Raw genomic sequence first — 27932 nt, forward strand, 5'->3', positions numbered from 1 at the left:
CTACATTTGATATCATATCTCTGTACACACACACACACACCCGCAAGTGCACACACAGCTAAAGAGAATGTTTCATGCAACATTAGTAACTCTTGCTATGTGTGAGCCACTATGTTTTACTTTCCATTCTATTTAATTTCATTTAAAGTGCTGGTCTTGACCACTATTTTCACTTCATGACTCATTAATGTGCTACAGCCACAGCTGGAAAAGCACACGTCTCATGGAAGAGACTGACTGACGGCCGAGGCCCCAGGGGAGCACCAGAGAGGGGCACGTGATCCTGCCGTGAGTGAGGGGAGAGCCAGGAAAGACCTCCCAGGGAAGGGGTGATGTCAGCGGTAAGTCCTGGCAGGGGTGGTGGGTTTACAGGGAAAGAAGTGGAGGTGGGGATTCCTTGCAGGGGGAAGAAAGGAAGGAAGGAATAACAAGGGGAGATTAAAATTCACCATGAGCAATGACTTCTTTTATTGTGAAGGCTTCTCATTTTTTTGAGCTTTTCATGGGATTTCCATTAGCCCTGTGGCCTTCATGACTGTGATCCTAGCTCTGCAAAGCACATGTTGCCATGTTTGTGTGGACTATGTAGTTTTCTGACCTCTGAAAAGCTCATTTTCCATTCTTGCACAAACCAGCTCTGAATCACCCATCTCTGACCATCCATGCCAGCTGAACTGGTAGCAGTTCCCCTCCCCCAGAAATTACTGTGTATATCACAACAGGGAGGGACCCTCAGCGAGCCTTTATGGAGGCTCTTTTGCTGCCTGTCAGGTGAGGGTCCGTGCTGTGTTCCCCCCACTCTCGGAGCGCACGCAACAGCCGACTCGGCCAAAATGCCTGACCTGCTTTGCAGCCCACTCACGTGCACTCCTGGCATAGAACAGTTTCTGAGTGAAACTGCCGTTAAGGATTCTACTGAGTAGAAAGGTTTCCTTCGGCAACTGCAGGCATATTCTAAGACTGGCTTCAAGAAATGGTGGCATAAAATCGAGCAACAAATACGAGGCTAGTGGAGTTACTGCAACCGCTCCTTGGAATGAAAGGAAGTGCTGCTGGCCTGTGAGTAAAAACTCCATCTGAAGAGACTTCAGCGTGAACATGTCTGTCAGATTCTAGCTTCCCATTTTTGGATGAGAGATAATAATAATAATATCACCACCTCACATTTTTATGGTACTTTATAATTTTAATAGCCTTTATTTTAATGCCCATAACAAAACCTAGAAGTCGGGGAAAGATATAAGAATCTCATTTTATAAATGAACAAACTGATGATCCGAGAAGTTAAGTGACTTATGCACGACACAGCAACACAGCCGAGATCAGACCCATTCAGGACTCCTAGATAGGTGCTCATTTCAGGTACAAGTGCTGTTTCTGGGTATCCCTTGGTGGTGGCTCTATGCCCAGGAGGCTTAAAGAGCCGACCCTGAACTCTCAGAGCTACAGCCCTCCGCCTCACTGGGCCTTGCAATGGGCAGGTGATTCTCACCAAGTAGCCAGCCGATAGGGTTTCACTTGGGGATCCTGTCATCTGCAAAGTTCAGTGAGCTAAAATGAGAGTGAGCTTCTTCTCTTTTTGAAAAAAAGAAAAACCCCAAGACAGTGTTCTTAGTCTTTGTGTGTGTTTCTCTGTGTCACACACATCTCAGCAGGATTAGGAGTCCAGGAACTGGCTATTCTTTGACGAGGAGAATCTCAAGTGAGAGGAAAGATGACTGAAGCCTTACCATCACCATTCTAGACTAGCAGGCCTCTCTGAGCACTGCCAGATAAAGAGAGCTCATTACTATACTCTCACTTTTGACAGCCACATCAAGGAAGTCAAAACAATTCGAAAATACAATAATTGTTTAAGAGAAACATTTCCTATCATGCCACCAGCTACTGGGAAGGAACAAGAAGTTGCTACTGAAAGTGGCACACATCACCGTGGCTCTGACCACAGTGCTGCCTCTTGGGAGGGTGAGGTCCCCAGGGCAGCACCACGGACAGATCTCAAGTCTCAGAAAATTACAGATGTGAAGCTGTCATCTCACACTCCTAGTGCATACATTCACTCAGCAAATATCTACTGACCTCCTACTATAGCCAAGCACTGTGTTAAGTGATGGGTAAGATGGAGATAACCAAGATAGGCACAAGCTTTGTCCTCCCAGAGCTTACTCTGTATTATTACTTTAAACAAATTCTTCCTCGTAATGTCAGAGATTTGAGAGATACTGCCAAAGAACTGAGGACCAGAGAGGCATCCAGAGGATGTGAACTCAATAGGCTTTCACAAACAGGTAAAAGCGGGTAGTGGAAGAGCAAGAAAGAACATGTGAACCGGTGTCGAACGGGCCTATAGAGCCTTGTTTGCAGTAATATCCTGGGATATTTTAGAAAATTCCAGAAAAGAAAATCTATAAATTGATGGATGCTTCATTTCCCATCCGCTCTGGTGGTTCAGTCCACTCCAGGAAAAGCTTTTCACTAGGGCCAATCTGCTCCCTTCACCCCCTCCCCCAGCAGTTATCTAGAGCCTGGCTATTCAAGGTGCAAACCATGAACTAGCCACATGGCCATCATCTGGGAGAGCATTAGAAATGCCAGATTCATGAATCCGAATCTGATTTTAACAGGATCCCCAGGTGATCCCTGTTCAAGCTACAGTTTGAGAAGCCTTGACCTAGGAAGCCTTAATTCCCATAAATTGTGCAACATAAATTTAAAAGAGAAGTATTTTTAAAAATTCTTCTCTGATCTCATTAACCATCATCCATCGATGGTAACTATGGGCTTTTGGAAAGCTCTGTGTATTTGGAATATGTCTCTCTGAAAGTATATTGTTAAAAACACTTTCCTACTTTGTGCCATCAAGGGGACTCTCCAGAATCGAGTATTTCTTTTTATTTTAAGATCAAACACTCAAGCTTCAAGCTGGAAGAATAAAACCAAGCTGAGCCCCTGGGGTAGGTCTGCCCCCCAGCTGAGCCCCTGGGGTAGGTCTGCCCCCCAGCTTCTAGGAGAATGCAGAGGCTTTCAGGGTGGCAGACACAACAGAGAAAAGAGGATAGGACTCAGGAGCAGGACACTGGAGTTCTAGGTTTAGTTCTGCCACCAAAATATTTATGCCCTCAGATAAATCATTTAACTTCTCTGAGACTCAAGTTCCCTTATCTGTAAAATAGAATCATTAAACTGAGTGATCCCTGAGGTCATTCTAGACCAAAGATTCTGGAAACATTTAAATGATATGTTCAATTATGTCTTCTTTTTCGTTTCTGCTGCACTGAGTGACCACAATTTGAGGCAGAGGAGGGGTTATAAAAAGACTATTAAAAAATGACTACTGTCATCAACAGGTAGTAAGCTCTAAGACTTTCACAGGTATTGCACCAAGGTGTCCCAGCCAAGGCGCTCCAAATTCCCTTGCCCACAGTTTTCTCCTGCTTCTCAAAGCAGGAGAGACTGCTTTGCAGACTTGTATGTGACAGCTTCCCACTGGGTCACCCAAAACCAGGGATGAATTATTCTCTGTACACATCTGCACAAGATTGCATGCTGACTGCGGTCCTGTTCCCCTGTGTGGGAGCCCACGCCGGGCTGCTCCACTGTCTCGATGCCCACACTGGCTGGCTTAGCTACACTTCTGAGAGGCCACGGACTCCTCCTGCCTGACAGCCCCAAGGACAAGGTGAGAGGTACCCAGTTCACTGGGTCACCTTGGAGATAGAGGAGACTGGGCAAATCTGAGCATAGGAAGACTCCAAGCTCAAAGATGGGGAAGGAAGGGCCGGTGCCCACCACTGTGTGGGAACTTCCTAAAGAATATATCTTATGATGATCTTGCCTTCAGAAGGGGGAACATCAGGATAAGAATGTTCTGCTTTAGATATTTAGCATGTTTGAAGTTTAAGATGTACAATGATTTGTGTAAACTGTGGTGGTAAGAAGTACAACACGATCAAGAGAATATTTAATTCCTAAGAATTACATATATTGCCATGTTAATGTAGAAGCATACCCTTGACCCACTAATGACTAAGTTCGTCCTTCCTCTAAGTGGCTTTTGGGACTAAAGGGTCCAATGAGAGATGAGTACCCCACTCCCTCGTGTGAAATAGCCTAGAAGGAGTTGGGCCAATGGGAACTGGCCACGTCTGATGAACAGAGGCCGGAAGAGAGAGCAGTTCTAAGAGGACACGACAATGGACTCAGCCAGGAGATAACCCAGCCACCCGTGCCTCACACACTTCCTGCTTGTTCACGTGACCCTCCAGGCTGAATCAGGGCAGTGGCTCCACACACAGCAAGTAACTCAGAATGGAGCCCAGCCAAATCTGTCTGAGTGAGATATGGGGGATGGTGAGAGTGCCATGCCAGGAATCAGGGCCTGAAAACGGCATAGGGCCAGGCAGCTGGTGTCCTTACTTTCTTTCTTGTTAGAGTGGATTTGGCGAAGCCAGCCTTTAAATCCTTCTGTCCATCCCAGAAATCTCCCGGCACCCTGGGGACCACCCCACTCACCTGTGCACCTCTGGAGGCTCCCTCTGGATTTTGGAGCTCGCCTCCACCACCTCTTTGGCAACTTTACCGCTGCAAAAGACAGGAACACAGTGTCTGTGCACAGACACTCAGAGTGGAAGGGGAGGGGTGTGCACACTTTTTTTTTTTTTTTTTAACTTCACAGTGGTCTGACCCAGCTCTAGGAATTCGTGCCTTCTCCTCTACGAGGGGACATTACTATAGAGTTTAAGGGGCCCTGTGGGTATAAGAAATGAGTGGAGTGGAAAGGGAGGACCAAAACGGGTACAGGCCAAAGTGCACTGATTTATGAGTACCATATTCCAACGCAAATGGCTGTCCCAACCCAACCCCATCATCGAAATGGAAGCATGGGTACCCACCTATATCGAAATCTACTTCCTTTAAAAAATATCTTGCTGCTTGACACAGTCTTGATCTGACTGGATTTTGCATACCTGTAAGAGAAAGCAGAGGCGAGGTGGCAGTGACCCTGGAAAGTCCAAGCAGAACATGCCATAGAGTGTGGTAATCGGATATTTTTGACCACCAAGAAAGAAATACATTTTACTGTATAACTCAGCGCACGCACACACACACACACACACACACACACACACACACCTGAAAGAAAAGTTACTTTCACCATGTGTATTGCAATCTGATTTTTTCTATGCAATCTTTTTTCATTCTTTTATATGCTGCGGATGACCCACACATTTGGTCTCATAATCTACTACTGAGACACAACCTGCAAAAAGGACCAGGTAACACTGATGATCAGAGGAATTCTTTCCCAGTTTCTCCTTGAGCGATACGGAGAGGGTGGGCTGGGTCACAGGGCATCATTAAATTCCTTGCTGGACGGACCTTCTTGCCTGTACCTGTACCAGCGCTGCAGCAGAAAACAGCTTCCTGGTGACGCAGGTCACTCACCGTGTCACATAGAACCCACCTACTGTGTATTTTCTAGGAGATGGCATCAGGGGCCCATGTCACCATGGAAACGATCACTGGCTTCTGAGTACTAAGAAGGGTTAAGTCACCACGACCTAGTGCCCTTTAAAAGAACCCTCGCTGGGACTTCCCTGGTGGTCCAGTGGTTAAGACTCCATGCTTCCACTGCAGGGGGCGTGGGTTTGATCCCTGGTCAGGGAACTAGATCCTGTATGCTGTGCCACGCGGCCAAAAAGAAAAAGAACCCGTGTTGGTCGATGACTAAGATACACGAGGAACAGATGCCCAGCCAAGCACTGATTCAGCACCTCTGAGCCCTTCCCGTAAATAAGAACAAAACAAAAACACTCTGAAAAAAAAATCTAGAACATGGGCTGCCCAGAAGCCGCACAGGGCACTTAATTCCTGTGCTAAGCTCAGGAAGACACAGACTTTGCATTTGTGGAATGTAAGGCCCAGAGGGCCTAGATATTCATCTAGAAACCCCCATAAATTAGTGAACAGATGTAAATTACATGCTGTGGTGCACGTATGAAGGAAAAGATGCAACGAAAGTGTTGGGGTGAAAGTGGTGCCGATCTGGTCTGGGGGCCACAGAAGGTGCCCTGAGGAAGGGACCTTTGAGCTGAGATCCAGGGGAGGGAAGGTGTTAACAGGGCGGGTGATGGCAGTGTTCTAGGCAGAAAGCCCAGCAGGCAAAAGCTCTGAGCCTGAGCCCTGGAAGAACTAAGAAGATGATCTGACATGCATTTCCCGGTGTTGTTATTATGGTTGTTTTACACACATTGGCTCACATGTTTTCCCCCCTAATTTAGCAGGACTTGACCTTGTTAAAGATTTGGTCTTTGTCCTCAGAACAATGGAAAGCCACAGAAACACTCTTGTAAACAGTCTGAACCCACAGAGAAGGGCCCTGGCTACAAAGGATAAATCTAGAGAGCAAGATGGGCAGGGGAAGGAGGGCGCAAGCCCAGGGAAGGGGATTCCTGTCAAGGCAGGGCCCAGAGAAGCCAATGTGGGAGCCCTAAGCACAAGCAGAGCACGAGATCCACACCCCGCAGGGGGTCTGGACACCTAGGACAGGCTGCTGGCCAAAGCCAGGTTACAGACCACACCCAGTCAAGAGGAGAAGATGGCCCAGCAAGCCTGACTAACGTGGGGCAGCATCCACTGTGCCCGGTCCTCTGAGGATGTGCCTGCCCTGGGCCTGTCTGCTCCCCACACCTCCAGCCTTAGCCCTAGACAGCCGTGGGCCTGACACATTTGCCACCACCGGATGCCTCTCCGCATCTTCTCAGCAGGGTTGTTGCTCCCACGTACTCACAGATGGAGGGTGGAGAAACATTTTAAAGCAGCTTCTGCTTTTTTTATTGTTTTGCTGTTATTGTTCTAGGTTCCTAAGGGCCCTCGGGGCAAGGAAGTCTGCTAAAAAGATTACTAAGAGTCTTTTTGTTTCTTTGTTTGTTTTTGTTGTTGTTATCTTTTTTATTTATTTTTTTTCTTATTAGTCATCCATTTTATACACATCAGTGTATACATGTCAATCCCAATCTCCCAATTCATCACACCACAAGAGTCTTAATTACAGTTTTTTTTTAAAGACTTTTAAATTTATTTATTTATTTTTGGCTGTGTTGGGTCTTCGTTTCTGCGCGAGGGCTTTCTCTAGTTGCGGCAAGCGGGGGCCACTCTTCATCGCGGTGCGCGGGCCTCTCACTATCGCGGCCTCTCTTGCTGCGGAGCACAGGCTCCAGATGCGCAGGCTCAGTAGTTGTGGCTCACGGGCCCAGCTGCCCCGCGGCATGTGGGATCTTCCCAGACCAGGGCTCAAACCCGTGTCCCCTGAACTGGCAGGCAGATTCTCAACCACTGCGCCACCAGGGAAGCCCTTAATTACAGTTTTTGAAATTCAGACTCAACTCTGTGCCCATTTTATGCAAGATGCCAGAAGCTCAAAGGGGTGTGGACAGCACAGCAATTCCAGTGACAGGGGGCTCTTCTGGGCAGCAGTGGGCAGCTCTGTCTCTCACCGGTTCAGCCTCAGCTCCTGCCCCTCCAAGTCCCATGTGGAGGCCACTGTCTTCTCCTTACACCCAGAACAGCCCCTTGGTGGGTGGCCTCAGTGCTCCACTGCATTCACACAAACCCAGAGTGCCTCAACAAAAACAGGTCAGAAGGCACGTTGTGCAGAGAAAGTGAATAGCTGTCTGCTCAGGATGAGAGGACTGAAAAAAAGCGTTGGCTTCTTCCTGGCAGCTGAGTGCCCTTGATGATTATTTGCATGATTTCATTTGCTCATAGACACTCTACCGAGAGCATTACCACCAAACCCACACCTTCCCAAATGTCCAGGGAGATGCCCGATAATGTTTGGGCTGAGATATTTAATGGAATTTTAACAGGGGAATTTATTCTGAGAGCTTGAACCCCACAAACCCCCTGGGAATTGAGAAACAGAGAGTAGGATGGAAGGAAATGCACGGGGGCAAGAGAAAGGTGACTGGGTCACAGGAGATGCACCTAGTCGTCCTTCCAAACCTGGCTGTGTGTCAGCTGCCCCTGGAGTAGGGGTTAAGAATACCAGCTCTCAGGCTGCATCACTACAGATTCTCATAAAGCAGGTCTGGAGAGGGGTCTGGGAGTTTGTATTTTTATCAGACACTCCAAGGTCATTCCAAGGCAGCCTACTTGCACTGGAGAAACTCTGAGTCCCCATATTCTCCTTGAATGACTCCCAGGTGGCATTTTACCTGAAGAAACAAGGGTCCAGGATCTTTCCTGCTTTTGATCCTGTGACCTTGGTCAAGTCATGTAGCTTCTCTGAGCCTTAGTTTCTCTATAAATGTTTTAAAGGGTAAGGGTATTATAATACCTAATTCATAGTATTCTGAGGAGGGTTAAATGAGATTAAATGATTTGAAAACACCTAGAGTACTACCTGCTCATTATATAATACTTTCCCTCCCTCTCTCCCTTTCCCCCACCCCCATTATCACTATCCAGACCTCTGTATTGCCTTCTCACTATTGAGCTACCAAAGCCAATCCTCTAAGCCATGACCAATCCCAGGAACCGTGTCAAACACTCTGAAGGCCAATAAAAGAGCCTTCATGCTCTAGCTCTAGCTGACCTGTTCCAGCTCTCTGTTCCCAGGCTCTCCCATCAACGAGCCCAGAGCAAAAGTCTTCCTCCCAACGAAGGCAATCAAGGCACAACCTAGTGAAAAATAGCAATTCTCTCTCCTCCGACCTTCTTCCAGGCCTGCCCTCTCCCCACTTCCACCTCCAACTCCCCATCAAAATTCCAGCACAGAAGCATTGACTATCCTCAAACATCTGACCTCACAGAGAAATCCAGTCCCCAGTTGACCAGCACATGACTTGGCAACACCTGTGTATTCACATGGTGGCTTCATCACTGCTTTCCTTTCTGCTGTCACAGCTCTCCACCACCCCCACCCCAGAACTGCCAGGGCAGAGCCACTGTACCCAGAGACCACTGTACCCTTCCATGGCACTAGGGAGTTGTGCCCACTCCTGACATTGAAGGTGTGTTTTAAATGGGGTAATATATGTGACGTGTGCACACATGCGGACAGTGCCTGGAACAGGCAAAGTGTCTCTGAGTGTCAGTATCATCCGCTGCACACACAGCACAGCTCTGCAGGACCACGCCTCCACTCACCCCTGCCTCTAGCTTCTCTCCTCTGGTACCTGCTACTACAGGGGCTGGGGATGGAGGTCAGCACACTGGGTGGTGCTCTAAAGGCCACCTCTAGAACTAACAATACAACTTCCCTTTTTCCCATGGTTTACAGCTTCTGGAGTAATCAGAGCAATAACAACATATGTTATTATTGAGCCCCTACTAGGGGCCATTCACCATCCAAAGCATCTTAAATACACTAATTCATTTCATCCTCACAGCTCTCTCCTAGGAGGAAGCAATCCACATTTTTACATGAGGAAACTGAGGTAGAGAACGGTGAAGTCACTTAACAATGGTCACATCATAGAAGCTGGAGGAAGCAGGCTGCAAACCCAGGCTTGTCTGTATTTTTAAAATAATGCTTTAGCCATGCAGGTTCTTAGACTTCAGAAAGCATCAGGATCACCTGGCAGGCTTTTGAAAACACAAGGTTCTGAGTCAGTAAGTCTGGGCTGGAGCCCAAGAATCTGCCTTTCTAACAAGTTCCCAGGGGATGCTGAAGCTGGTCCAGGGACCCTAACTTTGAGAATCACTGGATTAGAGCATTGAACCCTAGGCTGCAGGTTCACACTTCCTGGGAAAGGTGTATTACTACCAACATCTAGTCCCCTCATCCCAGATTCTGAATTTCTAAAATAACAGCTTTATTGAAATAGAATTCACATAACACCCTTTTAGATTTTATGTTTCAGTGGTTTTCAGTATAATGCACGAAGTTAAAAATTCATCAAAAAAACATTTTCATCACCCCAAAAGGAAGCCCCCTGTACCCACTGGCAGTCCCTTCCTTCTTCCACTCCTTATCTCCTCTACTCCTTAGTATCATGTTTCCAAGTTTCATCCATGTTGTAGCAGGAATCAGTAGGTACTTCCTTCCTTTTATGGCTGAATAATATTCCACTGTATGGATATACCACTTTCCTTTATCCTTTTATCAGTTGATGGGCATTTGGTTTAGCTATTATGAAGAATGCTGCTATGAACACTCATGTACACATTTTTGTGAGGACCCAGATTCCAATTTAATTGGGTCAGGGGTAGGGTCCACGCTGGTATTGTTTAAAAGCTCCCCCAGCTGCTTCTAACATGCAGTCAAGCTGAGAACCTCTGGTTTAGAACCTTATTACTCAAGTGTGGTCCATGGGCCTGCAGCTCAGCATCACTGGGGAGCTTTTTAGAAATATGGACTCTTGGGCCAGAAAGAGAAAAACAAATATCGTATATTAACGCATGTATGTGGAACCTAGAAAAATGGTACAGATGAGCCGGTTCGCAGGGCAGAAGTTGAGACACAGATGTAGAGAACAAACGTATGGACACCAAGGGGGGAAAACCGCAGTGGGGTAGGGATGGTGGTGTGATGAACTGCGTGATTGGGATTGACATGTATACACTGATGTGTATAAAATTGATGACTAATAAGAACCTGCTGTATAAACAAACAAACAAACAAACAACAAAAAAGAAATATGGACTCTTGGGCCCCACCCAGACCTACTGAACCAGAATCCACATTCTAACAGCATCTCTGGGTAATTCACGTGCTCACTAAAGTGTGAGAGGTGTCAGTTTAGGGAGATACTCTGGGTCCTTGACAACCAAGTATAATACTGTTCCTTTGACAAAATGTACACTAACTCCAGATAAGGAATTTATTAGGGACTGCCTTTATGTCCTGCACACAATTCCATACAAAGTTGGGAACAGAGAGTTTCATTTGAGCCTCCACTGTGTCCCCAGTGCCTGGCACTGACATGGCATAAAGCTAGTGTGAGATAAAGATTCATCAAGTGGAAGCACCAGGGAGCCACTGAACCCTTCAGGGAATCCAGTGTGCTTTCAGGGAATCAGCGCCCAGAAATGGCATGTTCCAGGGCTCATTTTAGGTGGTAGCACCTAAAAACACATGGCATAGAGGAAGCTCTGAGATGGTAACTATCTAAGTCTGTGTTGGGGATCCTCTGGGGTTCAGAGCAGGAGGGAAAATCAGAGTTTCTGCTTCTGGGCTCTGTTCCCAGGCAGCAAATCTCAGAGTCAGGGCTTTCAAACCTGGTCAGTGGCCCCAGGCCAGCTGACAACTAGCACCATAGTCATGTGTTAAAAGCACACTAGGGAATTCTTGGCCACTGGGCCTCCCTGTTCTCATGGCAGGTGAAGTGAAAAGGAGGGAGCAAACCACCCCCAACCCAGAAAACAAGATCAGGGCCCTTGCTCTGCCAGCCGAAACCATGAAGGCACAGTGCCGGTCAGCTGGAAGCAGGGCCAAAAGCACTGCCTGGGAAAGGGATGGAGCAGGGGAGGAAGTAGGGGCCCACTCCTCAGTGTCACAGAATCAGAGCCCTTCAGAAGTGACTGGGCTCAGCAACCAACTGGCACTCGAAAGACTTTCACCACCGTTAGTGGAGGGGGTAGTTGTCGTGGTCATAGCAGCAGCTACCGCTTATTGATGGTCAATGTGCCTGGCAGAACTAAACACTGCAGGGCAGGGATTGCCAATCACATTTTACAGATGAAAAATAAAGATGAGGCTCAAAGCGTTCAGTGTTTTGTTCCAGGCCACACGGCTAGTAAGCGACAGAGTCAAGATTCTAACCCAAGCCTGTTGGCTTCTAAAGCCCACAGTCCTTGACACTAGGCCACAGTGATGCAAGCAAACTATGCCTGAGTCCCAGTTCCCTCCATTCTACAGATGAGAAGGTTGTGGCCGGGCACTGGCCCAAGGTCACACAGCTGGGTCAGGACGAGCTATATCTTTCCTCTTTCCTAAGGAACGGGGATGGTTATGGGACAATGGAGGAACACAAGGTTTGGGCAAAACTCAGATCAGTACAAATATTAGTGATTAGAAGTCCTAATGGGAGAGATGGGGTAGCCTGTCCCAACCAAAGCAGAGGTGTTGAAGCAAGGACTCGGCCAACTCTATAGGGTGCCACCTGTGCTCACAGCTGCACTCCCTGGGTCTTCTGAAGCATCTACAGATGATTGGAAGTGGTTTCTTTCATATGCCTAGTTGGCCCATTCAATGACAGAATTATCAGACCACTTTGTTAGCTGCCAGATAATGAGTGTATCCCAAAATGTCCAAAACGGATTCCTTCGATTGTGGGTTTTTTTCCCCTTCTTCCCCCTCTTTTCAATTCTGTTTTTACCTTTATTTGACTAAATATACCAACTGACTTGCTCACACGTGATAAAACAATATGTGTGGGGCTTCCCTGATGGTGCAGTGGTTGAGAGTCTGCCTGCCAGTGCAGGGGACACGGGTTCGAGCCCTGGTCTGGGAAGGTCCCACATGCTGCGGAGCAACCGGGCCCGTGAGCCACAATTACTGAGCCTGAGCGTCTGGAGCCTCTGCTCCGCAACAAGAGAGGCCGCGATAGTGAGAGGCCCGTGCACCGCGATGAAGAGTGGCCCCCACTCGCCACAACTGGAGAAAGCCCACACACAGAAACGAAGACCCAACATAGCCAAAAATAAAAATAATAAATAAATAATAAATTAAAAATTAAAAAAAAAAACAAACAATATGTGTGCAAAAAAAAACACCTACTCAATGTCCTAAGTAATTAGATAGTGGTGATGGACGCATAACTTTGTGAATTATACTAAAAACCACTGAATATATACTTTAAAGGGTTAATTTTATGGTATATGAGTATTATCTAAATTTTTAAAATGATTAAAAACAAAAACAAAAACAAAAATATGTGCAGGCTCCAAGTAAAGACTAAGAGCACCAGACAGTCTGCCCTTCCTTTTGTCCACTCTCATGTGGATGGAGAGGTCTAGACATGCTGATTTTTCAGAGGCCATCAGGTGTTCTTTGTTCACCAGTTCTCAAACACTGCAGGGGACCCACAGATGCCTTGAGGTCTCATTGATACGTATCATCCTTCCAAGAAGCACAGCATTTTGTGAATCATCTCATGCTCCTGACAGGATTTGCCCAGGATGTAGGGGTTTCCTGGGACACTGGACTCTCATTCTAAACCTGGGAAAGTCCCGGGCAAACTCACACAACTGGTCACCCAACCTCCTGGGGAGCAGTGAGCAACGAGTGAAGGGTCTCCAGTCCCCAATCCCAACTCTGGTCCCCACCAACAACACAGCTTCTCTATTTTTATCTTTTTTACGTATTAGGCTTTGCCTACACTTTCTATTTAAGGGAAAGAGTTCTGTGGCTGAAAAGGGGTTTGAAAAACACTGTTCCAGCCTTCACTCTCTTGATGGTCCTTGTCAGCCAAAGCCCAGGACATTCAGAGATTCAGCATTTTCAGGTAAGTCTAATAAGAAAGACAGTATTTCAGTGGGGAGGGGGTCGGGGAATAGAGCAAAAGCCGCCTGGATGAGCTCCAGGGGTGAGCGGTGCTGATACCCCAGGCGGGGCTGGCTAGGTTCCTGACCGCATCCATCACCACTGCTCTTCCAGCCAGCAAGTGTCTCAAAGAGGAGAAGCTAGAACTCATGGAACAATCCTAAATTTTAACCTCTTTTGAAAGCTGAGAGCTTTATGGATGGTTTCTGAAATCCTGTCCAGCACTGACTTTCTACAGTCCTAGACTCTGATGGCATTCCACCCACAAACCTTTGGCTCTCATCTCTATATACTGAAGCCTTTTTACTATGAACATGTGTGACTCCCTGCCCAAGGTTTCTTTTTCTAGTGTTGACAGCACATTCAACCCATGCTCAGAGTAAGCCAGAGGGGCCAGAGAGTATTAGCTCTGCCCTCGTAAGTGTCTCTAAGCCAAAATGAATGGGGAATTAGTACATAAACAGCCCAACCTCCTTGGTGGTCAGTGGGAGAACTTTGAGGCATGTTCTACAGTCTGCCAGAGTTCCCCAGCAGAGCTGAACCCAGCTGCCCAGAGTAGTGACTGCTCAGTAACGTGTCCTAAATTGCTTATTTCTCCCTCCTCCACTCCCCTATTGGTATGTTCAGTAATCACATCCCAAAGAAAAACTACTTGCACAAAACTCTTCTCAAGGTCTGCTTCTGAGGAGACACGAACTGAAAATAGATCCTATGACAGGCTGGATGGAAATAGCAATATCAAAAGAAAAAAAAAAAAAAGCCCACAGCAATTCTATGGGAAACACCCAACATAAAATAAAGTTCAGGACTTGATCAGGCCAACAGTGGTTGGGAGTCACCCTGAACAATGCACCAAATTTATAATTCACTTAAATGTACTAAAAAGGACGATATTAAAAGAAATGAATATGCAGCTGTTTGCAAAACATAAAGGGTTCCAGGGGTGCTTTTAAAACCTATGATTAAATGAATAAAAGCTACTTACTTATAAAAGGCCTGGTTCTCCACCCCACACTTCCAAAGATGTTTGCAGGCAGCTGGTGTTGAAGTATGGAATGCCAACATGGCTTTTTTCTAATAAAAAAATAACAAAACAAGAAAGGGCATGTTAAACACAGTATATGTTTTTCATGTTTTTCCTTCAAGAATTTACCTATTTGCATCCTGCCGCTTACCAAACAGATCTGAAGTAACTGATGCATTACTGTGTTCTTAGAAGTGTTCCTGAAATGGTATTCCCCCCTTCCTCACCCTTTGCAGATATTACTAACCCATCCAGGCCCTGTTTCGGATAAATAACAGCTTCACAATCCTTCTCAACACTCCAAGCATTGTCTAACTCTCAATCAGAGTTGGATGACTTTAAAAACTTATTTGCCATTCTTGAGTATCTAGTGCTTAAACCAAAAACTAGGGTCAAGAAAATCCAGAAACTTCCAGACCTAGCTCTGAGGCTCAAAGTTTCGGTAATGGCCTCCTCCCAAATGATGAAGCCAACCTACATTTTAAGATTCCCTGGACTTACAGACTCTGTTTATAAAACTCTAACCAGCACTGGCTGATAGCTATCTTTAAGTATTATTCATTTGTTTCATCATTCTGGCAAATTACAGAGGTAGCGGGAAGTTCAATTTTCTATTTCTCAAGTCTATCACAGTCTAATTTTTACACAGGGGTATATGGACAGCATTGCCCACTGAATTTATTCTTAAATGTGCAAAGCCGGTGTTTATTTAACTCCAAACTTCCAGTATCATCACAAACTTTAACATCGTGGTCTTTTGGGGGCTACATGATTAAAGGCACATTTTACACTTGACTCTTTCTCCTGCACATACACACCTGCACACACAACAACAGACAGCTAGAAAAACAGTTTCTGACCTCCTTCTGGGCGCCAATCACATAAAATGTCTTCCCTTCAAACTTCAATTTGCAGACATCCGACCTAAGAAAAGAAAATCTCTTTGGGTGAGAAGAAAAAAAGTAGCAGCTAACCAAGGTACCTGGCTTTCCCATAGGAATCTGCCTGACTCACAAATGCCAAGCAGACTGCAATGAAACGAGATATTATCTTATCATGGCTGAAGGTCTAATGAACAGCGAAGAGTCCCCAAGTGAATGATACAGCAATTTTCTTCCCAAGAGAGGCTCCGTAGGCAGCTCAGAATTATTTATTCCATTTTTTTACCGTTAAGCTGCACCTTTCCTCCAAGGAGCTCTAGGGGTTTCATGAACATTAATGATCAGAACAATGTTAATTGGTCAGCCCATTTTGCGAGATAGGAAGAATGTAGTTATTTCATATTCGGTTAATGAAACAATATGGATTCACAGTATCTGTAACCTTTCACATCCATCTCCAAGAAACACACACCACAATGCAAAATTTTCATTTCTGCTCTCCCTGTTGATAAATGAATAACTGTATTAGATATTGAGATGCTCAAAATTGTTAAGGACAACTTGATGAACTGTAGTCAAAAGACTTGAGGCTTCATCTTAAGGAGCTGCTCAGTTAAAATCTGACTGAAATGTAGACCTAAGGTCACCTCCTTGGTGAGGAGACACGTGTAAAGAGAGGAGGGAATTCTATTTTTATTCCTTTGATCTAATTCCTAGGACAGTGATGTGTGCCCCTGTGCTTTTCCTGGGGGAAAAGGAATTGTGAGGTCATATTAAGCTGTGGAGAGGATTTGCAAGAGTGACAAAGCTCAGTGGATGTCAAAACCAAAACAAAACAAAACTAGGTTTAACGTGGGAAGGAAATTTATTTTAGTAACATGTACACGGCTGTTACAAATATGTGCCTAAGCCGTGGCTGGAAGGGATGGGGATGACAGCAGCACCCCACCAGGAACACCAAGATGTAGGATCCAGAAACAAATGGTCTGGCCATTGTCCATCTCAACTCTTCAGTGTACCCAAGAAGAAACTAAAGCCCCAAACGGGAGAGACTTGCAATTAATCTGCATGCGAGACATGTCAGGTTCTAACCCAGCTACTCCAAAGTTGACCAGTACCTGAGAATCAAACACCCTCAGGATCCTCAAGCCTTTTGTAGTCCTAGGAGAGGATGGGGGAAGTCCCTGCCCGCATTACCCATGCTCCCCAAAGTCAGCAGAAATTGCTAGGGAACTTATTCTGGAATGGACTGAAGTGTGGTTAACATTGGAGCTTCTTTACAGGTACCGAAAATACAGGGAAGAAAATTGGTAACTCCACCATGTTATACATTCATAAAACATCCTTGTTCACAAATCAAATCACTCACACACACACTATTTTACCTGTTTCTCCCCCATCTCCTTTCTTTCCTGTAAAGCAGTCGGATATAGCTGATGCCCATTTTATGGATGAGTACATTGAGACACAGAGAGCTAAGTGATTTATTAGAGGCACATGAGAGTTTGAGAATGATAATTGTGGAGGAAGAGAATAAGTGGGCACAGATGGGAACTGAAAGTATGACATGAATAAAGGCAGTGATAGAGTGGGAAGAGAAGATACTTAGATAAATTAGCATTCTTAGAAAGAGAGGGCTGATAAAAAAGAGCAGAAGCTGTAGGGAGCAAAGTGGACGTGAGCTGACTGATGCTAATCTAGTAGAGAAGGGTTGAAGGGAAGGCAGGTGCTAAGAGGAGAGTGCCAAGAATCGGTGGTGGGGGGGATTTGATAAAGAGTGCTGAAAGAAATCCTGACGCTAACAGAACCATGAAACAGAGGTTCAGGTAAGTGCAAAAGAGCACTTTGAAATAACCCAGGACTGAGGATGGATGCCCACTGGCCCATCAAGAACTTCAGACCCAAGGGCTCAGGCCAAAAGAGTGAGCCCACGACTCAGTGAGACACTGGGTGACAAATCTGTCAGGGACCATCAGGGAGGGAACCAAATCAAGCTGAAGCTATGAACAAGACTAAGCCCTTACAATATTCCAACGCATATAAAATGTTCAGCCTTCTTCAGTCTTTACTAAAGCTACTTTGTTCCTTGATTGGACATAGTGGGCACTGCCGGTCCATCCTCCCATGTCCTTCCGGACACAACCCAGACTTTATTCTTCCTCTAGATGAACTGTTCATGCAGATGATGCTCTTCCCAGCCCCAAAATGATGGACCTTGATTTGACCAACCTCATCATGGAATTCTTCTTCTTGGAAGGATTAGTTTAAGGAGGCGCAAATGACCCTATCCTGCCCAATTAGATACACAGGAAGTCTCCTACAGAGCTTCTGAAAAAGTTATCCTTGTTTTAATATGAGACACATGGAAGGGGCTGCTCCTTCAGGGAGTGTTGCTGTGTGAAGATGTAAGGGCCAGAGTTGCACACATGGCCATTTTATGAGCACAAGCCTGGGGATAAAACCCACCACCCTGGGAAGGCAGAGAAGAGAATGGAGGGGTCCAAGTCCTTCACGGTGTTGTCAGGCAGTTAAGTTAAAGGACCATGGGGCTGCCCGACCCCTGGAACTTTTGCTGTTTGAGATAATCAGTCCTCTCATTTGTAAGCCACTGTGAGCAGACATTCCTGTTCCTTTGAGCCAAAAGCATCGTCACTGATACACTGGATTACAAAGGGGGAGTCTATAGCGAGGATTCAACAGAAGAGAATGGAATGAAGTGAGTGGGAGAGAGGGGGTCCTGAGTTATTCGAGGGAACTTGCACATGTATCCTGCCCTGACCCACCCCGTGGTCACCCCTCTGGCCAGTGTTTCCTCACCAGGAATCCTGGACACCTTTTCTTCGAAAGCAGAGCCCCCCGAGCCCAGGACACACCCCAGGTCTCCCGAGGTCTAAGACAACTGAGATTGGGTTCCATTTTTAGATGAATAATCTCTTTATAAGAAGTTCCAGGGCAGAGAAATGGACCCTAGGCTTTCTACCTGACATTTCCAAGCAAAAAGTCAAAGGCTGGGAAAGAAAAATGAGATTAATAAAAAAAACAAGATTAAACAATTTTTTCCGAAGAAGTACTCACTACTCACCATTTTATCAAATGGATTCTCTTATTTCCCTGAAATACCACAAAGCCTGCAGCAGTGAATCCTAAAAATGTTGTTGTGCCTGTTGAATCCTGAAAAATAAATAAATAAATTAATTAATTAAAACATATTTGGATTAAGGAATATAAAATAAAGGATAAATGATATGCTTATTCATCCTCACCCTGGGTTAATTTCAGGTTAATTACAATGACTGTAGAAATAAACTAAGCTTCTGAGATGGGACTTCCAACCGTAGTACGCCTAAAATTTGGGCGAGGGCCAGGAATGTATAGCTTTCCCGTCTGAGGAATGGGCCTTCTGCCTCACCAGGAACCTCCTGGGAAAATACAGATTAGTCCCAAACCACTAGTCTACTTCCAAGTGCGTTCTGGGGCTGCCTGAGTTCTCAAATCTGCCCTACAACGTGGGCAAACTGTTCTTGGTTGTCATTAGCCCTGAAACCAAATCCCTGAGTGTCTAATCTAACTGGACTCAATCCCACACAGGATTTCTGGCAATGTAAATATAAAGACATGTCTGGAAATGCCTACTTTGATTCCAGCCTCCACAAGGAAAACTAAGCATTGATAAGGGAAGGCAAAGGAACAATAACAACAACAAAAATCAAGTCAGTCTCCAAGTAATAAATAAAACAGACAGAGAGGCTCAAATTTGTGGATAAAATCTAATTCACTAAATGGAATAATCTGATTTATACCATTAGCAGGAAGAGACATCTGGCAAATATTCTAAAATAACTCTGCGGGCAGAGCCAGAAGATGCACATGCCACTGTAAACAGGCCCCACTGGTTCTCTGCCCGGGCTGCACCCTCACAGATCCTGATGGCACTGGGCAACAGGAGATTATGAAGCTTCCCAGGTCCTTCTAATAAGCAGCCGGAGCTACATCTCTAGCATGAGGACTTCACCAAATACTATTAGCTGGTCCCATCTGGGTAAAAAAATGTTCTAGTATGACTCAAAAACATACCTTTAAGAGCCTGGCTGATATAAACTCTTAGTTTAGAATTCAGGTTAGAGTCTGATTGACGTATAGTTTAGGATATGGAAAGAACACTGTTTTCATAAAACATTTCTGGAAAACATGTGCTTGAGCCTCACCTTGGGAGCTTGTTTAAAAGGCAGATTCCCCAGCTGCACCCCCAGTGATTCTGATTCAGTGGCCCTGGGGTGGGGCCCAGGTGATTCTGATACAGGTGGTCTGGGTTTCCCACTTGAGAGAAATGCTGTCAAGTATTAATTCGAGAAAAAGGAAAAAAGAAAAACAAATACGTACTCCTAATGTGAATTTTAAACCTTTCTTTTTTCCTTCCACTTACCCATTTTTAAAGACTGCATTCTTGCTGGCAATGGCCTTTGAAAATAAACCTGTTAGGATCCTATAACTTCTCAGGAGTAAAACCATCCATTTGATGGATGAATGAATTAGCAAGCAATTAGGAGAGGCCAATAGAGAAAATCTACTACCCAAACATGTGACTGCAGCCCACTGTTGTCCCTTATGATTAGGGGCGATGGGTCAGGCTGTGGAAATATCCTAGAAGGGAGCCTCCAGACCTGCATACCAATTAACTCTTTTTTGGGCAAAACAATCATTATATGTCGACCTGCAGGGAGGGGCAGTTACCTTGCATGGGTGGGGATCCACCCCATAGGTTTCCAAAGTGTGAGCTTTCAGGAGTAAGTTAAATTCAGCAACTGGTGGGCTCTGGCCTCTAAGATCACACAAGAAAAGTTTAGGGAGTTAATATGAAAAATAATAGAAACATGGAGTTCTTTCATTCAATAAAATGTGCTCTTCTTAACTAAATAAAGAGAGAAATCCCATAAATAGTAAGACTGGTCATTCTTCCTCCCCACGAGGAGCCCTTTGCTAAGAAATCTGAGCCCATGTTCCAGGGCTAACTGTTCCATTATAAACCCACACGTACTGTGAGGGCTCCAGTGACCTGGACAGTTTATCAAGGTTATCAAGTTACCAATAAGCAGGCCCTCGCAAATTCAATCTTAATATGAGCTAAAACAGCATCTGTTCTTTCCTACTTACTTTAAAAGATTATCCAGGATAAATGGCATTTCTTTTTGCTCAGGGTACAAGTGGGCAAGCCTGTTACCCCATCAGCAGCCTAAACAGAGCCATCCGGGTAAGAAGAGCTGTCAACCATTCCATTGGAAAGCCTTGGATTTTGAAAGGAAATCTCAGCCACTTCTAGTCCTAGCTGTGTCCTCCAGGGTGGTAAACAAGGTCTTGGCCCCAGGCAGAAAAAGGGGGCTGCAAATACAGATGGCTATGAAGCCCTTTCAGGGCTAACTTCCAAACCAGGATTGTGCAGCATTTCAGAGACTCTGCTTTGACTAACAGTATTTCACATGTATCTTAGAGAATCCGAACCATTCTCCAAGGATAATATGTAACCTGAGCAACCAAGAAGAGTTTGCTAACAACAGGAATGCAGTTTTATGTTCACAACGTAAAACTATATTGCAATATTAACTCTATTTCCACCCAAGCCTCTCCTCAAAGATGGATTCCCTCCCCACCCCCTCAAGACAGCGAAGAGTCCTCATGCCTCTAATGAAAACAGTATCCCATCTTCCTTCTCTGTAAAGCCTTTCAAGATCTTCTCCTTACCCTGAATGTTCACTCTGATATGTCTAAGGAGCATCTTTATTTATTCATCAAGATCAGCACTGTGGGGACCCTTGTAATCCAACAGCTCATTTCTGACCATTTCTTCGATTCTTTTCTTCCCTTCCCGCCTCTTCCTCACCTCAACCACTCTCTCTCTCTTCTCTCCTTTGAGAGACCCTAGCAAATGGATTTTGAAACTCCTAGGTCTATCCTCCATGTCTTTTTAACCTTTGTTTCATTCTTTTAAATCTAAGGCTTTTTGTATTACATTCTGAATTTTTTTTTTTAAACACGTTGGTTTTTTTCACTATTTTTTAAATTAATTAATTAATTAGTTTATTTATGGCTGTGTTGGGTCTTCGTTTCTGTGCGAGGGCTTTCTCTAGTTGCGGCGAGCGGGGGCCACCCTTCATCGCGGTGCGCGGGCCTCTCACTATCGCGGCCTCTCTTGTTGCGGAGCACAGGCTCCAGACGCGCAGGCTCAGTAGTTGTGACTCACGGGCCCAGTTGCTCCGCGGCATGTGGGATCTTCCCAAACCAGGGCTCGAACCCGTGTCCCCTGCATTGGCAGGCAGACTCTCAACCACTGCGCCACCAGGGAAGCCCCTGAATTATTTCTTTATTCAAACCTCCAGCTCATTAATTTCTTCTCCAGCTGTGTGCATCCTGCTTTCCATCCCACTGATGAGTTGTTTTAAAATATCAATTAAATATTTCATTTCTAATGTAATGTCTATTTGGCTCTTGAAACAGATGCCTGTCCTTATTTTATGGAATAAACTCTTCTTACTCCTCTGAGGATATCCACTTTGTTTCTTTTAAAGTCCAATCCCTGTTACTCCATTACTGCTGTTTTCTTGGTGACAGCCCTTTGGTTTGCTGAATCAGAGTGTCTTATTCAATGAATTGATGTTTCCTTAAGTGTTTGGTGATTCTTGGTTGGATGCTCATCTTTGTATTTTATGTTATTTGTTTACTACAGTGGCCTCCAGAGGTTGTAGGGAAGGGCAAGACAGGCCACATGGGAAGAGTGTGAGTTAGTAACTTGATTTCAGGCTGAAGGTTGTAGTTCCTTCTGGACGTTGTCCACATAAGGTACCTCCAGCTCAAGCCTGCTGCTGCCCATGACTCAGCATAAGGGAACCAGAGGAAGAGGTCAAAGCTGCCCAGCTGTTCCAGATGCAGTTGCCCAACCACCATGATGGCTGCCCTGTTATCTGTTGCCTGAAGCACCCAGAACCATTCCTATTCTATGTCTTTGACCTGGATTCCTTCCATCTATTTCCTATCTTCCAGAGATACCGCAGGACTTCTGATCCAAAGATGGTATTTTTCTTGCATCTGCTTTCTAATACATTTTCTATTATCCACAGGGACTTGGAGAGGGAAGGGAAGGGAGCCACATATGCTACCTTTTTCTTTTAAAAGAAGAGGTAATTTTTAAATCCATCCTTTACACAATATATTCCTGAGGGATTAACTCAAACACCTTCTTTAGGAAAGTAAAGTCTTTCTAAAGCCTTTCCGAATTTCCTCTTTAGTTTTGATGTTCTGAAGTTTCACTGGGACATACATAAAGGGAGCCTCCTTATTTATTCACCCTGATCAGCACTTTATGACTCTTTCAATCTAACAAATCCTATCTTTCTTTGACCATTTCTTTGATTCTTTTTTTTTTTTGAAGCCGTAGTCATTATAATTGTTTCTCTTTTTGATAAAGGAACAAGAGATTCGAGAAAATCACCAAGTATTTTGATGGGGAAGGGAAAAGGGGACTTTCTGCAAGTTTTTGCAATACATACAGGTATTTCTGCCTTCATAGCTCTCTCATAAGTTCCTGAAGTAAAAGCTTACCTTTCAACAGAAAATAAAGATAATTATTGAATCTGAATATTGGGGGCTTCCTGCCCCCACATACACACTCTCTCTTTTCTCTCTCACTCACTCATTCGTACACTCCCTAACCCCGCTGGCTGGGGACAAAGCACAAAGCTGAGTTGCCCAGCATGTTGCTAAGCAGTACCCCACTCTGGTGGTCCTCAGGCAAAACTTCAGCCTAATGACCCAGATTGAGGCCAAAGAGAAGCAGGACTAGAGCTAAAGCAGCCCAGCACCTCCCACGGCACAGGCCACCAGCTCTGCTCCAGGATAATCCTGCCACTTCACGTGAAAGGCCCTCACTCTGCCTCTAGAGAGCTGGCGTTCCCCTTTGTGGCAAACCGTCAACCTCTTTGTCAAAACAGCTACAGACTGTTTATTCTTGAAATTCGACTTTGGTTTTCCAGCACACCCTTCTTTTCCATTCAGTCTGGGAACAAGTTAATTTTGAAAGGCTATAGTTTGGAAGTTCATAGTGGAAAGTGAGGACTTTTTGCTTGCCTAGGTGGTCTCTTTCTGACCACTTCCCTGTCCTTTGTAAATCTGATGAGCATCTAATTGCAAACACTCAACCCCAGATGGCAGCAGGGTGCAGCGCTACACAGCTCCAGAGGACACACCATTAAACTCAAAGACCTCTGTTCATCAGGAGCTATCATCCAGGTGTGAAAAGGTAAGTCCCTGTCTGGGAAAAGATTTTGGCAACATGTACAATCAAAAAAGGACTCCTATGTAGAATATTTTTTAAAAAACCTCCAATAAATCAATAAACAACAATAAAATAATTTTTAAAGATAACTCAGAAGGAAACGTGGCAAAAGACTTGAATAGACACTTCACAAAATAAGATATCCAAATAGCCAACAACCACATGACAATGTGCTTAACCTCTCTAAGATCAGGAAAATGAAAAACTCTAAGAAGTCACTTACACATCCATCTGACAGCCAAAATTTTAAAAAAATACCAAGCACTCATGAGCATGTGCAGCAAAAGCAACTCTCATATACTGTTGGTGGAAGACTAATTTAGTAGAACTATCTGGAAAACTGACGTTATCTACTGAAGTTAAACATGTTTACCCTATAACACAGCAATTCCATTCATAGTCATACATACAACAGGGATGAGTGCCTGCTGCATCAAGAAATATATAGAATTTTCACAGTAGTACCATTTGTAATAGCAAAAAATAGGAAACAAATGTCTACTAACAGTAGAATGGATATACAACAGAACACTATACAGCTGTGAAAATAAATGAATTCCAGCCACACACAACAAGATGGGTGACTATTACAAAAATAAAACTGAACAAAACAGGCCAGATATAAATGAATACACATTGAATGAATTCCATTTATATGGCTTTTTTAAATGAGCAAAACAAAACTATTTAAAGTCAGACATGTGATTACCTTTGGTGGGGGGAAGGGAGAAGATAAATATTGGGAAGGGGTATAACAGGGGCTTCTGAGATGTCACAAATTCTCACTTTGACCTGGGTGGTGGTTACATACATACTCGCTTTGTAATAATTCATTGAGCTTGACATCTATGTTTTGTTGGCTTTTCTGAATTTGTGTTATGCTTCCATTTTTAAGAGTTTAAGAAAAAAGGAAAAGAAAGAAAAAAGTTGTGAAGCACTGGGAACCCTCATAAATTACTGGTGTGAATGGAGCAACCTCTTCAGCAAACAAGCCACAATCTCCTAGAAAAGCTGAAGTTGTGCAAACTCTATGGCACAAGCTTGTACCTGGTTTCTACACCTAGGGTTGTGCCTACACTTAGGGACTCTTTTACATACACCCCTATGAGAAGTATTCAAGAAGCCATAATAACTTTGTAATAGCAAAAACCTAGAAACAACCCCAATGTCAACAGGAAAATGGATACATAAAATGTGACATGTTCATATGATAGAAAATTAATTACACAGAAGCAAAAACAAAGACCTATGGCTGTATGGATCAATGCGAACAACCTCAAATACATCATGTTGGCAGGGGGAAAGTGAGATACACAAATAGAGTATGATTCCATTTGTATGAAAGTCAAAAGTAGGAAAAAACTAAGCATACATTACTTGTTGATGTATGGAGTACATTTATGAAAGCAAAATAAGAGAATGAATAACCTAAAATTCAGAATAGCATAGAGAAGGGAGGGAGGTAGTCTGGAAGGGTCAGGTTAGGAGACTTGAGATCATCTGGTGATGTTCTAATTCATAAGCAGAGTTAGGGGGTCATGGGTGGTTTTTCAACTACTCTTTAAATTATACATATATTGAATATCTCTTTTATATATTGTACATATACAATGATTAAAAGAGAAACAATTCCTGCCTTTTTAGTAAAAGAATTATTGGGTGAAGTATTATGCAATCTAAAAGCACCATTGAACTAAACAGAATAGTCAGGAATATAAGAGATATCCATGCAGAGCAACCTTTTACCAAACTCTCCTGTTCTGAGCAATATATAACTGTTTATATTGTGAAGCAGTATATATATATTTTTCACTTAATATTCATCAAGGAGGAATTCTTATGCTCATTTTATAGATGAGGATTTTGACACTCAAAGAGGAAAAGTAACTTGCTCAAGGTTACTCAAGTATTAAGTGGAGGAGTGAATGCAAACCCAAGGCAGCCTGATTCCAAAGGGCTTCTCGGGACCTGCGCTACCATCACGACCAACATGATATGGTCCAGGGCCGTGTGCCTGCTCTCCTGGATGCCAGGCTGAGCATTTCCAAATGACATGGTTTCTATTGGTTCTTCTAGAAAGCATTTTTCAAATTCTAAACATTTCATGTTATCAGTGTTGAGGCACTCCATCCCAGATGACAGATATTTAGATCTGATTAGAGAGCAGTGATATCTTCTTTCAATCTAGGTCAGAGATCCCCAGACTAGAGCCTGCGGGCTAAATCCGGATCACCGCTTGGTTTTGTACAGCCCTGGAGCTAGAAATGTTTTTTCCATTTTTAAATGGCTTGAAACAATCAAAGAATAATATTTCATGCCCTGTGAAAATTACATGACATTCAAATTTCAGTCTCCATAAATAAAGTTTTATTGGAACAAAGACACAGCCATTTGTTTGGGTACCATCTGTGGACATTGTCATGCTACGATGACAAAAATGAGAGGTTGTGACAGAGACCATATGTTGTGCAAAGCCTAAGATATTCACTAAATGGCCTAGGATAGGAAAAGTTTGCTGAACCCTGATCTAGGAACTGAACACAGGACTAGAAAACAACTGAAGCTGTCTGTTTGATTCCATACAATGGTGATTAAAAATAGTACCTATCTCCAAGATTTGGTGTAAAGAATAAGCAGTTAACAGATGTAAAGCCATTAGACTAGTGTCTGGCACAGAGCATGCTCTCTCCTCGCCCTCAGAATAGCATTTGTTCCCTTCCTAGCCCTGCATGTGACTGAAATCAGAAATATGACTTGATTGGAAGTGTCAGGAAGCATGCCAAGATATTTACAGTACAGCAAAGGCCTCTCTTCAAAATAAAAGTCCTCGAACTGGTATCATTTGCGTTGGGTTTGACTCAGATCTCCAATGCCTAAGCATTTCAAAGACTTAATCTAAAAATTCATACACAGAGAAAAGCTACAAATGTTCAAAGAAGGAAAAGGGTTCAAAACCAATGGAGAAAAGGTAGAGACCCTGATAGCACTAAGAAACTCCCGAGTCCCCCTGACTCACTGAGGAGGAAACCATTTAATAGTCAGGTTTTCAGGAAGACATTAAGATCAATTAAATAGAAATTTGTTTTCCTTTCAAATCTCCCACTGGACATTTGTTTCTGGCCAAAACTTTGTTTGGTAATGGAAAATAATGATTTTCTATCCTTTAAATCTGGCACCAGGAATTGTTCTGCTAAGATTAATAGTGTCTCTCATGAGTCATTTAGAGACAAAGACCAGTGTTTAGTTGAATTCTTTTTCAAGAACTAACAATTCTCTAAAGATATACTTTTCTAATAAACTAGGTGAGGTCAAGTAATTATGTACTTAGCTATGTATCTCCCTTCTGGCTGTCTTGAAAACTTTTTTTGCCAAGAGAAACACTCTCTCTCTTATTGATCCTCCTTCAGCATACCATTACATAGAGTACAAAGACGTACAGCATCCCAAGAATGAATGCAAATTATTAGTGGACGTTAATTGTGGAGTGAGGTGTGGGTCTTGACAGCAATGACTTGGGCTGCTTGGAGCACAGCTGGACAGGGAAAGGGGTGGATTTGGCTCCACCTGAACCATTTGGGTCTGTGAGCTCCAGAATTAAACTCTTGGGTAAAAGACCAATAGAATGGTCTGCTACCACAAAGTAGAATTCTCAACTTGAGTTAGGTTAGGTTTTGCTGCAACTTGGTTGCAACTTTAGAGTTTGTTTACCACTGGCTCCAAAGTTTGCAAGTGTGCTCAGAACTTGCCTTTCAGCAGGGCTTGGGATCTTAGCATCCACGAGACTCTGGAGAGTTCTCTATGCTTTATGGCTTGGCTGCCAACTTTCTGAGCTGCAGGAAATCTCCTCTGCTCTCCAGTCCCACCCACGGCTCTCTGCACCTCAGATGACCATTTTCCTTCCTGTGGTCATGTCCCCCGCCCTTGGCAAGGGATGTCCTGCCCTGGCTGAAGGTCTGCAGTGCCTCTGAGGGGTTTCACTCAGCTCTCCTGCCCTGTCTGACGTTGGCATACTGCCCCTCTTCACTCAGTGAAGGCCTGGGGTCCAGTGGTGGTGGGAAAGTGCAACTCAATCTGTAGCTGGAGTCTTTGGGGCCCCAATCAGTCAGGTCAGCCCACTCGTGGTCACTAAAGGCTTGTCAAAGGTTTGGCTCGTTCCCCTTGCCCCCCACCTCTGGCATATTCCTCCTCCTCCCACCACCACCAGAGGTAAAAGCA

The 27932-nt window shown here is 44.4% G+C and overlaps 1 protein-coding gene across 3 annotated transcripts in view; it reads right to left on the reverse strand.

Moving 5' to 3' along the window:
- The window catches only part of FRMD3 (FERM domain containing 3), a 321116-nt gene that overhangs the window by 62243 nt on the left and 230941 nt on the right, over positions 1-27932 (reverse strand). For all 3 annotated transcript variants that reach the window (XM_082469725.1, XM_082469724.1, XM_082469723.1), the window contains 6 exons: positions 20126-20213; positions 18477-18565; positions 15374-15437; positions 14475-14563; positions 4893-4967; positions 4513-4581 (listed from right to left, as the gene is read on the reverse strand). In XM_082469725.1, coding sequence (XP_082325851.1) covers positions 4513-4581; positions 4893-4967; positions 14475-14563; positions 15374-15437; positions 18477-18565; positions 20126-20213 — 474 coding nt within the window. The remainder of the gene's footprint in view (positions 1-4512; positions 4582-4892; positions 4968-14474; positions 14564-15373; positions 15438-18476; positions 18566-20125; positions 20214-27932) is intronic.

Source organism: Balaenoptera physalus (genome assembly GCF_965194825.1).
Source record: "Balaenoptera physalus genome assembly, chromosome: 7".
Classification (NCBI taxonomy): Eukaryota; Metazoa; Chordata; class Mammalia; order Artiodactyla; family Balaenopteridae; genus Balaenoptera; species Balaenoptera physalus.